A 14,400-nucleotide genomic window follows, 5' to 3' on the forward strand; every position below is an offset into this window, starting at 1 on the left:
CCATGTGATAATATTCAAATAAGTTTACATTGTTTCACTCCTTATACCTTTTACATATGCAGAGTAAGGATTCAAGAATTTTAAATCAGAAATGGTAAAATATGTGAATATGTGAATAGACTGGAAACTGACTCTGCTTGTATGGGTATCCTACCCCCTTCTGTGACAAAACCTTGTTATTGAGTGTCTTTAGAAAGGATGTTCCCATGCCCTTCCTGACACCTGTTCATCTGGGAAATGATTCATGTTGTGATACAGCACCAATCAGAAGGAGTATAGAGGACATTTCATAAGCAAGAGTTCCAGCGTGAGAGTTTTTAAAGGCTTTTTAAAAAGTTATTAAAAGAGTAAAATAGTCTGATCAGTAACATGTAAGACTCAGAGAAAACACACATTGATATTATCTGGTATTTCTGCTCCTGTCACATGAAAATTGGAGGCAAGGATTTTGGGTTCCTAGAAATTAGTACTGAGTCGTGATGTTCATATCGGGCAGGAATGTGCATTCAAAACATGCTGAAGCCTAAGAAGTATGTGTTGTTAAAGAAAATGAATTTTAAATTAGATATGTAATTACTTATATGTATGGAATTTGATCATGGCGTTTGCAATATTCACTTCTGATTTTTAATTTTAAAATTGGTCCCATTCATATGACTTCCCTTTGTTTTACATATTTCCCTGTGAAATGATTTAGTTATTTGATGAGAAGGATTACCTGTGGCATTCAATTCAGCAGTAACTCCCCCCAGATCATGAAAGGATTGGGGTATTTTTTTTTTCCTTCAGAATAGTCAGTGGGAGAAAAAAAAAACCAGATACAGTTTATATATTTTTTCCTCAACTACAGTCTAAGGATTATAATTTCACTTTCTATATAGACTTAGTGGAGAGGTAGATATTTCAGTCAAAATAAACTGTTCTTTCAAATATTCAGTTTGTACATTTCATCTGAAAATTTTCACAAACGATGAAATTCATCCTAAATTCATAGCGTGCTAGCTAACTCTCAAAGCAGGAACCAGTGTGTGTGCCCAGCCTTCTAGGCTTTCTCTCCATTTCTATTATTTCTCCTTTTATGACTTTGGGGAGCTGCTTCTTGGGTTAATGCCTGTGAAAACAGATCTGCCTCCCAGCCATGCTTCAGACATAGATAATGATTATGATATGCTCTGGGATCTTTTTATGAAATCTACCATTTAAATGCAAACAATTGCATGGCAACCTAAAGGGACTGGTGGTCTATACCTGCTTAGCAATTCCTGTGACTCTCATGCTGATTTTATCCATTAGGCCCCACTGCAGAAGCCTAATGTACAGTAATTCAGCTTTACCCCATTTGATCTTTAGTGCAAGTTGAGGATCAAGTGGTATTTAAAGCACGATGTATCTATTGCCACATCTGTCTAGTGCTGAATCAGGCAATAATGCTTAAACATTTCATTGCTACTAGTTGTTAATGAGGCAAAACATGAGAAAGATGGTTAACTATGGATGCAACTAGTTTCTTAGAGATCATTGTTATTACTGTAATCCACGGTTTATATAAAACAGTAGTCTTTTTTTTTTCTTATAAAAAAGATACAGTCTGTGGCACTTGCTGTGCCTTTCTTACAAATTGTTTGTTAACTGTCAGTCACTCCCTAGCAGTTAACAATCAATCTGTTACCAATCTAAGTTCAAAGCATTGTCAGATGTGTTATGGTTTTGGTCTGTTGCCCATAGCTAGGACTTCCCTCTCATTCTCTGGTTTTTAAAATGGCAGGATGTCAAGGTGTACGGAAAAGGAAACCCCACAAAAGTGGTAGCTGTAGACTGTGGGATTAAAAACAATGTAATCCGCCTGCTAGTAAAGGTAAGTAATTTGTTCATCTCAAAGGTGAGGGTTTGTCATATTGACCATTAGTGTTCAGCCAATTTCCTCTGTCACAGAGAAACTTATGCATTCTTTCAGAATGTCAGGGGTCTACATTCTTCTTGTTGCTTTTGATTTACAAAATAACACATTTATCCCTATTCAAATTAAAAATATAGACTGCTATATTTTTTCTTTAAAAAAAAAAAAACCTCAAGGGCCACTAAAACATGGAAGAAAATGATGACTGTTCTTGTCATTAATTGACTGACAGTCTGAGATGCATCATGTTCACTTTCTTTGTGGTATAGAGATGACCAAAAAGCTAGAGTCTGTCTGATAGCATCTCCTTTGGGCCTACATTTATTTTGTACCACACGTTTGTAGGAATCATGCCTGGACACAGTACGAACTTTCACAGTGTTTTTATATCAACTCTTAGACAACCAGTTAAAATTAAACCTTAAAAATTCTCAAGGAGAACTTAACCATCATAATAAAGTTTCTTAAACAAAGTTTTGTTAGGAGTTTTCCTTCTCCTCACTCCTCTCTCAGTCTGTCTCTGTCTACACATCTCCCCTCCATACACATATACACACACACACACACACATATTTGCGTAACACCAAATTAGCATGCATATTGGGAGACTCTTCATCATACCTCCTTATTAGAGAATACCAGCAATATTCAAATCATGATTTCAAATTCTTGTCAATTTTATTAACAAACATTTGCATGGATAGCATGCATGGTAGCAGATGCTGTGGATGGCCTGTGTATATCTCACTCTCAAGTTACCATTTTAATTCATGTTGCCCATCTTTCAATTGCAAATATCTATATCTCTTTGCCTGATGGCTGGAGCCTACTGTCAGCCAGTAAATGGCATAGAATTAATGATCTCTGGAGTAGCCCCCAACCAAAGCACAGAAAGAGCCAGTGTTTAACCACCCTGGCTCCTTTGTCCCATGGATAGGCAGTCTCTAAGATAACTATTCCACACGGGCTCTCAGAGTTCCCTAGTGGGCTTAAACTTCACTTATCCCTAGTGGTAACTGCTTGCTAATGCACACTTTATTGGGGTGTTTCATGATGTCACTTCCTCTCTGTTTAGTATGGAAGTACCTTCCAAATAAGCTTTTGTTCTCTTAAATCCTTGTTTCAGGAAACGCTTCATGGGAAACCCTCAAAGACACCTTCCTATGTGCTTTTATATTAAAACAAATTTCTAAGTTTTCCATTCGAATAGAAATCTTACAGAAAATGAGAAAACCCTAGGAAAGAAGGCTGATTAAAATTTGATAAGACAAAAAGGCAAGACTGAAAACGGTCTGATGTGGGCCAACTTAACATTTTCAGAAAATGGATTTATATTTTTTTGCAACTGGTTGTGTGAAGGTAACCTACTCTCCTGTCAGTCCAGTCATGGCATTTGTAGGCACTGAAACTTCTCTTGAGTGCAGGAGAGTGCATTTTCTATTTTTTCAGGATCAAAGCTTTTAATGGTGTTTTTTTGTTGTTGTTGTTGAGACAAGGTCTCACTTATAATCCAGCCTAGAGTGCAATGGTGTGATGGTTCGCTGGAACCTGTGACTCCTGGACTCGAGTGATCCTCCCACCTGTTTTCTGGGTAGCTGGGACCATACCAGGCTAATTTTTGTTTTATCTTTTGTGGTAGAGATAGGGTTTTGCCCTGTTTCCCAGGCTAGTCTTGACTTCCTGGGCTCAAGCAATTCCCCCCTATCTTGAGCTTCCCTATATGCTAGGATCACCAGCATGAGCCACCAAGCCCAGCCCCAAAGAAATTTTTGCTCAGCATTATTTATTTTAAATGTTTACAAATTTTTCCTTCCCTTTAAGGAATGGTAAGTCAAGAGAAAGTCTAGCAAAATTATACTTTGGCAAAGAAACATGTTATTAAATTCATCATTCTTGTGTCTCTTTTCCAGCGAGGAGCTGAAGTGCACTTAGTTCCCTGGAATCACGATTTCACCAAGATGGAGTATGATGGGATTTTGATTGCAGGAGGACCGGGGAACCCAGCTCTTGCAGAACCACTAATTCAGAATGTCAGAAAGGTGCAATGAACCTTGAATTAATGTGTATCTGTGTGGGAGGTGGGGGCTTCCGCTCTATACCCTGAAAGGGCTGTGATACATTTTATTTATTCAGGCATTTTTCAATGCTGGTATTTGTGACTTCTGAGGCAGTGTCAGTAGAGATGTTCTGTAGGGGAAACAATGAGGAGAGAATATCAGAGAAAACAGGGTTTTTCTTCAGGCAAAGTAACTTTGGGATCATGTCCTTGAGTTAAAAGAACTGGATTCCAATGGCCAAATGTATTTTGCCTTACAGTTGTAAACTGACAACTCATGGTTCCTCATCATGACCTTGGGACCCATGAGACCTGCATGTCTCTAAAGAAATATTAAATTATATTTAGTTTAGTCTGAATGTAAAGTACATCTTATTGAATTATAGTGCTACAAATTTGTCAGTTATCTCCTTTTTTATATTCTTCTTTAATTCAGTTACTATTATCTTTACCTTCTTAAGAAAAAAGGATACCTCATTTTTATTCATTCAGAAGCAACATTTTTTGGAACTGTACTAATTGGTTAATAAAAATTCTCCCTGATTTAGATTTTGGAGAGTGATCGCAAGGAGCCATTGTTTGGAATCAGTACAGGAAACTTAATAACAGGATTGGCTGCTGGTGCCAAAACCTACAAGATGTCCATGGCCAACAGGTGAGGTAGTTTCACTTTTGCTTACAGTAAACCAGCTCTGACATACTAACTAAATACAAAGAACTCAGAGCACTTACCTGCCATTTCTTTAGAGTAAATAAATTTACATGTACCCTAAAACTTAAAGTATAATAAAAATAAATAAATAAATAAATAAATAAATAAATAAATAAATAAATAAAAAATAAAATAAATAACCATACCTTACATGGCTGACAGTTGTTTGACTACCTGATACCACTTTTACTGCATTTTTGGAAAGCAGCCTTCTCTAATGATAACCTTTAAAGTTATTTTCCTTCCCTTGGCATAAATTGAGGTTATAATACTCAATCAAATGATATTCCAAGGGAAATCGTTCTGATTTTAAGCTTGATTTCAGAACATTGTAACATTTTAAGAAGGTAAGTGTGACTTAAGAGCCAAGAAATCTTTAGATCCTCTCAGTTTATCTTTTTTGCCTCAAACAATATTAATTTATTAAACATCAGGCTTTCCCCCATGGCCCACCCTCTCTACATAAAGTATAATTCAGGTCTGAGCAGTCATCTCTTTGTTATCTCCCAATAACTCTCGGGCTTTAAAATTATTGTAGTTCTCTTAAAGTAAGTCGCTTATATTTCTTAGTTTCTGTTAAGCTGGTGAGCAACCCTTTTTGTTATGAGTGCAATGCCCCCTTTTCTAAAACCGATTATAGAATTTAATAGACCTGTGTATTTAACATACAACAAAGCTTCCTGAATTGATTTTTGTTGGGAAAATTATTGGGATTAACAATCTGTGACTTTTCTCACAGAGTGATTTTCACTAAGCAATTGAAATTTTGAATTTTAATAGGCTTTACTTGTTCACTACTTTATAAGGAATACATTTATATTACTCTCTTCACTTTTCCTTTTCCCTATTCTTTTTCTCCTTTTCTCTCCAGAGGGCAGAATCAGCCTGTTTTGAATATCACAAACAAACAGGCTTTCATTACTGCTCAGAATCATGGCTATGCCTTGGACAACGCCCTCCCTGCTGGCTGGAAACCACTTTTTGTGAATGTCAACGATCAAACAAATGAGGTAAATGATGTCAATAAAACTGTTCAGTTGGTGATGAGAAATGCAGGGCTTTTAAAAATAATTGATACATAAGCATTGTATATATTTATGAGATACATGTGATATTTTGATACATGCATATAATATGTAATGATCAAATCAGACTAGGATAACCATCACCTCATTTCTTATTTCTTTGTATTGAGAACATTTCAAATCTTCTCTTCTAGCTGTTTTGAAATGTGCAATAAATTATTCACTCAGATTATTCACCCAGAATTTTTAAATACACTATGATGCAAATACCTTTCTCCTATTTGTGAACAGTTTTTTGGGGTTGAGTGTTGAAAAACAGTTATAGGTTTTCTCCCATAGCCCTCTGTGTTTTAAAACGTCATTTCTTTCTTATTCTCTCATCAGTTGACTTGTTAAGATTCACTATTTGAGTTATTAATCAACAACTATCTCATACATTTAATGTTAGTGGGCTGTTGGTCCACATCTGTTTGAGCCCAGTCTGGGTGGGTCTCTGGGTCTTACTTGGCACTGGTGTAGTGTTTGAGAATACCCTCGGACTTGGGGATAAGATGATGACTTGAGTTTTCTGAACAGAACCCAGAGGGGTCCCAAAGGCTGTAGACCAAATTTGTTATTTATTTGTTTATTTTAAAGGAAAACACATTAAGTTGGGTCTTCATTGACCCATTTTCCATACTTATCAAAATGATCAGATATGTAAGTCCTTAAGATATTGGACTATGTTACTTAATAGTACTGTTAGTTACAAAAATTTTATTAAGCATCTAACTTAGTTTTTAAATTTGAGCTTTATTGTCCTCTGAATAATACATAGCCACACTTGACGTTCATTGTTACAGAAGGAATTTCTTCCCGTTTCTTATTCCTTTAGGGGATTATGCATGAGAGCAAACCCTTCTTCGCTGTGCAGTTCCACCCAGAGGTCACTCCGGGGCCAACAGACACTGAGGTATGTCAGAAAGATGAGGCCTATTATGTATGTAAAAAAAAAAAATGTATTTGTGTGGAAATTCGAGAAACCAAAGTAATCACCCCAGATGATCTTGAGCAGAACATTCTCAAGAAGAGTGCTTTGGTAACACACATTTTGTATTAAAATCTCCCCATGAATGTCACAGAGGAAATTTTTATCTTTTTTAAAATTTAAAGTGGGAAAGCCCTTAAGAAACCCGAAGCGATGGTATTTTTATTTAAACCCATTATCATTCTAATATATTTAGTTCTGAAATTTACAATTGTTGTACTATGCAAATGAATTCCCTTTTGCTCTCTCTCGTTCTCATGACTGAAATGAAATTTTAATCCCCCATCTGTGACTTCACAAAAATCCCTATGGCAACTGGTTGTGTAGCCACTAAGGGAGAATAAACAGCAGCAGAAGGAGGGGAAGGGGTGTTGGAGGGGAGAGAGGGCATGCATGCACATACATAGATGATTCAGACGGCTTCAGAAAAGAACCACAAGGAATACTTAGAGGAGTTTTGTATTTAATCTAAATATTTTTACTTTTTTGTGTGTGAGCTCTTTATTCATTGTTCAAGAACATCTTTCCAAATAAATTCTTCTGGTGATATCCAGAAAAATCTGAAGTCTATTGTGACTTCCCCACACCCAGGGGCCTCCAGTAGCAAATCTTCATTGTCAGAACTCTCAGAAAAGACTTCGAGGTAAAATGGGGAAGAGAATAAGAGCTTTCTTTCTGCAAGCTCTGCTCTACTCTCTCATGTCTGAATTGCCTTTTTAGATATTTATATTTTGTTCTTGTTTTAATATTATTAGGAAATGTTGGTTCTTAATAGCCAAAATCAGTATTATATTACCAACCCATGATGAAACTCATAAATCAAATTTAGTTATGTGTATCATCTAACACATGCTAAGTAGTTTTTTAATTTAAAATTTAAATTAGCATATATTAGTACTTCGGATTAGGAACATTGCAATTAAGATGTAATAATATCCGCTATCACATAATTCTCCTTTTTTTGTCTTTCCAATAATTGCAAAATGAATATTCTTTGTTGTAATTTGTCATATCTAGTGAAACAACAGAAGTAAATCCTTTGGCAAAGATTAAGAATAATCTTCAGAAACAGTTTTTTAGAGCTGATAGAAATTTAAATTTAAATTAGTATTTCTAATTTTCCATATCATAAGTGATATAGCTTCAATTGTTATATCCACCTAGAATTTGATTTAGAAGAAACAAACGATATACAATTTACTGAAAACTTGGCATTCTCAGAAGGCATCTGATATGTTTATTGCTTGTTGGAAACTTCTTTTTTATAAGGCTTGAAGTGAACAGAAGTGTTTATTTGATGAAATTCTTATACTTACAGATATTTAGTTATGGCCAAAAAAGCAAAAAAAGATGAAATGTTATACTAAAAATTATTTGTTGCTTCTCTGAAGTTCAAATTTAACTGGGTAGATTGTGTTTTATCTGGTGAACTTAAGAATTTTGAAGCTTCTAACTAGTTGGTTATATTTTTTTCTAGTACCTTTTTGATTCCTTTTTCTCACTGATAAAGAAAGGAAAAGGTACCACCATTACATCAGTCTTACCGAAGCCAGCACTAGTTGCATCTCGAGTTGAGGTCAGTACGTGGGCTTATTTTTGGTTTATGAATTTTGGATTGTCCCTATCATCTGATGATTTTAAAAAGCTGAATGATGTAAGGCATGCTAGTGTTTAATAAAAGATGACTGGTAATATTGTAATAGACTGTCATTTTGTAACTAATTATTTGGTTCCTTCTTGATGATGTTTAGTGGAACTTCTCATGTTTTGATTTAAAATAATGTCTTTTAAAGTTTACTTCTTCCAGAGTATTTGTAATAACATAACAAAGAATAGTGTTTAGTTTAGAATTTATTTCCCATTATCCAAAAAGCCATAGCTCTATGTAAACATGAGATACATTTCAGACTACAGAATCATTATAGATGATAGAATTCTTTTTGTTTCAACTAGAATAACTGTTATTCAACATAATGTACTGAGTATTATTTTACCTCTAAAAAGCAAATGGACAAGAATATAACACTTAAATCCTTAATTTGAATATGTATGTTAGTGTGATAAAGTTTTTACCCATTTCCTTCATAAACTACACTCATATCATTATTTAAAATTTAGAAGGATGTATGTGTATTTGAAAAAATACCACACATAGATATATTTACATATATGTATATATTTTTGGATATTTATATATGTTTAAATAAAATGTAAACCTCTGCCAAAAATTTTTTACTTAAGTGAAAACCTTAATAAACTTTGGAAATCACATTGAAATTAGAGATGTTTTCAGTTATTAGTCTTTTTCCCTATATATTACATATTTTTCATAACATTAGACCTTAAATGACCACATAAACTCACACAATGTGGTTTGTCTTCCCCACTCTTGAAAATGCCTTATTTTCCCCATTTTAGCAGTAATAACAATGTCTTTTTCTTATTGCTTATAGGTTTCCAAAGTCCTTATCCTAGGATCAGGAGGTCTGTCCATTGGTCAGGCTGGAGAATTTGATTACTCAGGATCTCAAGCTGTAAAAGCCATGAAGGTGAGAGAATATGATCTTTACTAGAATTAATATGCTTCCTTTAATGAGTCTAATTAGTATTTTATAATTTAGATTTATGACACTACCTCTTTTCAAAGTTGCTATAATTATTTTCCTTAACTGTGTCTTTATAAATCTTGTATTAAAGAAGCTTGATCACGAGCAAGAATTTCAACTTTCTCAAATGTGCACATCTGTAAATTGAGGAGGTGAATCTCCAAAATTATTTAGGTTATTGCCTACTTATAGTGAAAACATATAAAGCCACATTTATTGATGCTGTTTATTTCTTTTGAGGCAGTGAGCTTTTCAAATATACTTGTATGTGAAGGAGAAATTTTGGGCATCTTTGGTGCTTTAAAGTACTTCAAGTGCTCTACAAGATGCTTCAGGCATCTCTGTGGTTGAAATGGGAAACTCCAGTTGGAGAAGCAAGGGCAACAGTACGTTTTGTTCAGGTTTTAGAAATTATTATCTGTCACTGGGGGACACAGTTCTCCCATCAGTGCCTGGGAAACGGGATGATATGGCAACATTTTCAAGTAGAAAAAAGGATTTGATACACAGGTGTGGAAGGACATCCTTCCTGTTTCTTTAAACTCTCTGGAGATCTCCCAACACTTACTGTAGTAAAATAAAACTTTAGAAAAATTCCATTGTATATTTAAGGTATTTCTCTTGAAGAGTTCAATTGGTACCCCTCGTTGTGTTGTGCTAATCAGGCCATTCGGAGGCAATGTGAGCTCTTGGTGACACTGCCTCAGGCTTTGCAGTGTAATGCCATTCCCCAGAGACCAGGCTAGTAGAAGGCAGCATAGAATGGCAGCAGAAGACTAGGACAGCAAACCTGGGAAAAACAGTTGGCCAAAGGTTTTCTTATTTTTCTTTTTGTTAGTATTCTATAGTCAAAGATTTTCACCTGATGGGTGTCTGTTGAAGAGGTAGAACACAGTCTCAATGACTTTACTCTTTTTTGGATTTGTTTTTATTTTTTAATAGTCTCCTCCATTCATGTACATGCACACTCGCATATTTTTTGGAATAAATTTTCAAAATAATGTTTTACTTCTTTGTATTATGCTTTAGTTTCTCATTAGATAATTGGAGACCATCCAGTGGTTTAGATTAGTTAGTACACAATCTAAGTGTGTTCAGAGTTTAGAATACATTTAACTGTATACAGTTTTTATTCTATTTGGGAGTTTTACAAATAATTAGAATTTCTATAGTTTGTATTTTAATGTGTTTTACATCAGTTGGGTAAAGTTATACAGTTTCAACTAAAGAACAGGAATTATTAGATTAGATTGTGATCACTTAGAAGGTTAATAACTAGAGGTGAATTTTTAAACTAAAAAAAATTGGTGCATATATTGCAACAAGAATTAGAAAAATCAGAATGATTTAAAATTAAGATTGAAATAAGCTTTAAAATAAATGAACACTCATCATGTGTATGTATAGGATCTTTTCCTGTATAATTTGACTTATAAAAAATTGCCATATTCATTGTATAGAACATTCAGAAAAATACTTAAGTATACTAAAGTTTGTTGGTACTTTTCTTTAGTAGTGAGGATTTCTATAACTGCTGTTGCTGGTATGTTCTCAGTTGGGACTCAATTATTAAAATTCATCACATATTATAAAAGCATTTGCTTACCTGTTTGTATCTTCCTGACATTTTGTTAATAATATTACTCTTAAAATCTTAAGAGATGACTCATATTGAGGAAAGAGCATAGGATTTGAATCATAACATTTGAATTAGAGCCCTAATATTGCCACTTATTAGCTATGTGACCTTTAGCAAACCATTTAACCTTACTGAATTTCAATTTCTTCATCCAAAAGGTTGAAATCTCTTTCATAGTCTTGGTATAAAAATCAAATACATTACTAAAAAGTACATTACAAGCATTAAGTCGCTATTTGAATTTAAAGCAGCATAAAATGTATTTAATGTTTTATTCAGATCCTCCCCAAAGATATGTGGGGTTTTCAATAATAATTTCTATACTTTTATCTGAATATTTTGTTGACTTTTTAGGAGAATTTAAAATTGACATGCTAATGTATGAAATAATTAGAACCATCTGGCTGTATTTTATAATAATTATTTTGCTAAGTGTCACCCTCATCCTGGTTTATAAAACAATTATCCTTAGTAGCCTACATAAAGAATTATTTTGAAGGTCTCTCCGGATGTAAGGAATGAGATAGAGCTATGAATACCTTCATACATATACACACACACACACACACGCACATAGTTTTATTTCTTTTACCATATGGTTTTTTAAATATGTACAAACAGTTGTATAATGCTCTTTGTTAAAGCACTACAGCAAGCATGAAAATCTAGAAAATAAATGGAAACCAGCAGAAGGCTCTCAGTGCTTCCAGCAAGAAGGGAGCACATTATTCTGCATTTTAAATGTACATTCAATGTTCTTCTTAGACAAATAAATACAAGGGGGAGCAGCTTTTTTTTTAACTTTTATTTTAGGTTTGGGGGTTAACATGTGAAGGAGAAATAAGATCCTTTTTGAATAAGCAAATATTGAGGGAATTCATTATCACCAGACTTGCCTTACAAAATATCTTGAAAGGAACACTAAGTATAGAAAGGAAAGACCACTACCAGCTAATACAAAAATGCACGTAGACACACAGACCAGTGTCACTGTAAAGCAACTACACAAACAAACCAACATAATAACCAGCTAATAGCACAATGGCAGGATCAAATCCACATATCAATACTAACCTTGAATATAAACAGGCTAAATGCCCCACTTTAAAGGAATGGAGTGGCAAGCTGGATAAAAAAGCAAAACCCAATGGTATGCTGTCTTCAAGATACCCATCTCACATGTAGTGACACCCATATGCTCAAAATAAAGGGATAGAGGAAAATCTACCAAGCAAATGGAAAACAGAAAAAAAAACAAAAACAAAACAAGAGATACAATCCTACTTTCAGAATAAAACATTTCAAATGAACAAAGATTTAAAAACAGACAAAGAAGGGCATTACATAATAGTAATGGGTTCAATTCAAGAAGAAGATCTAACTATCCTAAATATATATGCACCAAACACAGGAGCACCCAGTTTCATAAAGCAAGTTCTTAGAGACCTGCAAAGAGACTTAGACTCCCACACAATAATAGTGGGAGATATCAATACTCCACTGATAGTATTAGACAAATCATTGAGGCAGAAATTTAACAAAGATATTCAGGACGTAAACTTGACATTGGACCAAATGGATCTGGTAGACCTTTGTAAGAACTCTCCACCCCAAAACAACAGAATATACATTCATCTCATTGCCACATGACACATACTCTAAAATTGACCACATCATTGTAAGCAGCTTTCATATTGCCTCTAGTTCCTTTTTATATTTACTAATTTAAAATTTTTGGAATGTTATTCTTTTAAGGCTGATTGAACTACAGAGTTCAGTAATATTTGTGGATCTCTAGACAAATTATATAGAAATGGTCTCCAGCTTTGCCAACAGTGGCAAAGATCACCTCACAGCGATCTTCATGAGGCAGCCAATTCTTTTGGATAGTTTCATTTTCAAGAATTTCTTCATTTCTTTGACCAAATGCTTGTCTTCCTTTAACTTCCATTCACTAGTCCTATTACGGATCTCTACAGCCCACAGATAACCTAAAAGCTTAGTTACCCCATGTCTCTTTATTTAAGTGTGGTCATTCTCTTCTTTAGACCATATATTTATGTACTGGATTCTTTTGTTTCTTTCAGGAAGAAAATGTCAAAACTGTTCTGATGAACCCAAACATTGCATCAGTCCAGACCAATGAGGTGGGCTTAAAGCAAGCCGATACTGTCTACTTTCTTCCCATCACCCCTCAGTTTGTCACAGAGGTCATCAAGGCAGAACGGCCAGATGGGTTAATTCTGGGCATGGGTGGCCAGACAGCTCTGAACTGTGGTGAGTTCTTATAAGCTTAATTGCAGAGTTTTGACATACACACTGCTGTGTAATATATTTTATTTGAGCTCATCTAACAATTGTGCTTTGTGTGTTCATAAAACCTTTACTGTGTGAGAAAGCAGTTAGCAAACAGCCACTTAATATAGTCATATGATGAATATTACTAGTTAATTTCACAAAATAGCTGAGAGACAAAGAAACCTTTCACTTTAATGCTCTAGAGTGGCCAGTAGTTTTCTTGAATTTCTCTACTCTATCGCAGAATATTGCTTTTCTCTGTTGCTGTTGAGGTCTTGAGAACTATTATGAATGAAAAATGAGAATTAACATTGTTTAAGAGCTCTTAGGTATCAGCCCTGCAGCAATTGCCTCTCAAACATATTTTCATGATAGCATAGATCAGTCTTTCTACTATTACTTCATACATCTGCCGAGTGCTGCTTTGTTCTCTTTAAAATTCTTCAAATCTTTGGAACTAGATCATGAAAACTGGCTAGCCATATGTAGAAAGCTGAAACTGGATCCCTTCCTTACACCTTATACAAAAATTAATTCAAGATGGATTAAAGACTTAAATGTTAGACCTAAAACCATTAAAATCCTACAAGAAAATCTAGGCAATACCATTCAGGACATAGGCGTGGGCAAGGACTTCATGTCTAAAACACCAAAAGCAATGGCAACAAAAGCCAAAATTGACAAATGGGAGCTAATTAAACTAAAGAGCTTCTGCACAGCAAAAGAAACTACCATCAGAGTGAACAGGCAACCTACAGAATGGGAGAAAATTTTTGCAACCTACTCTTCTGACAAAAGGCTAAGATCCAGAATCTACAATGAACTCAAACAAATTTACAAGAAAAAAACAAACAACCCCATCAAAAAGTGGGCAAAGGACATGAACAGACACTTCTCAAAAGAAGACATTTATGCAGCCAAAAAACACATGAAGAAATGCTCATCATCACTGGCCATCAGAGAAATGCAAATCAAAACCACAGTGAGATACCATCTCACACCAGTTAGAATGGCCATCATTAAAAAATCAGGAAACAACAGGTGCTGGAGAGGATATGGAGAAATAGGATCACTTTTACACTGTTGGTGGGACTGTAAACTAGTTCAACCATTGTGGAAGTCAGTGTGGCGATTCCTCAG

At 34.6% G+C, this 14,400-nt stretch overlaps 1 protein-coding gene across 1 annotated transcript in view; it reads left to right on the plus strand.

The window, feature by feature from the left end:
* CPS1 (carbamoyl-phosphate synthase 1) overlaps positions 1-14,400 on the plus strand; it is a 156,906-nt gene that overhangs the window by 66,118 nt on the left and 76,388 nt on the right. The window contains exons 8-15 of the mRNA XM_055290483.2: positions 1,766-1,855; positions 3,808-3,936; positions 4,502-4,608; positions 5,537-5,675; positions 6,565-6,642; positions 8,195-8,293; positions 9,171-9,266; positions 13,050-13,239. Of these exons, the coding sequence (XP_055146458.1) occupies positions 1,766-1,855; positions 3,808-3,936; positions 4,502-4,608; positions 5,537-5,675; positions 6,565-6,642; positions 8,195-8,293; positions 9,171-9,266; positions 13,050-13,239 (928 nt within the window). The remainder of the gene's footprint in view (positions 1-1,765; positions 1,856-3,807; positions 3,937-4,501; positions 4,609-5,536; positions 5,676-6,564; positions 6,643-8,194; positions 8,294-9,170; positions 9,267-13,049; positions 13,240-14,400) is intronic.

The sequence above is a fragment of the Symphalangus syndactylus genome, chromosome 8, assembly GCF_028878055.3.
Source record: "Symphalangus syndactylus isolate Jambi chromosome 8, NHGRI_mSymSyn1-v2.1_pri, whole genome shotgun sequence".
NCBI lineage: Eukaryota > Metazoa > Chordata > Mammalia > Primates > Hylobatidae > Symphalangus > Symphalangus syndactylus.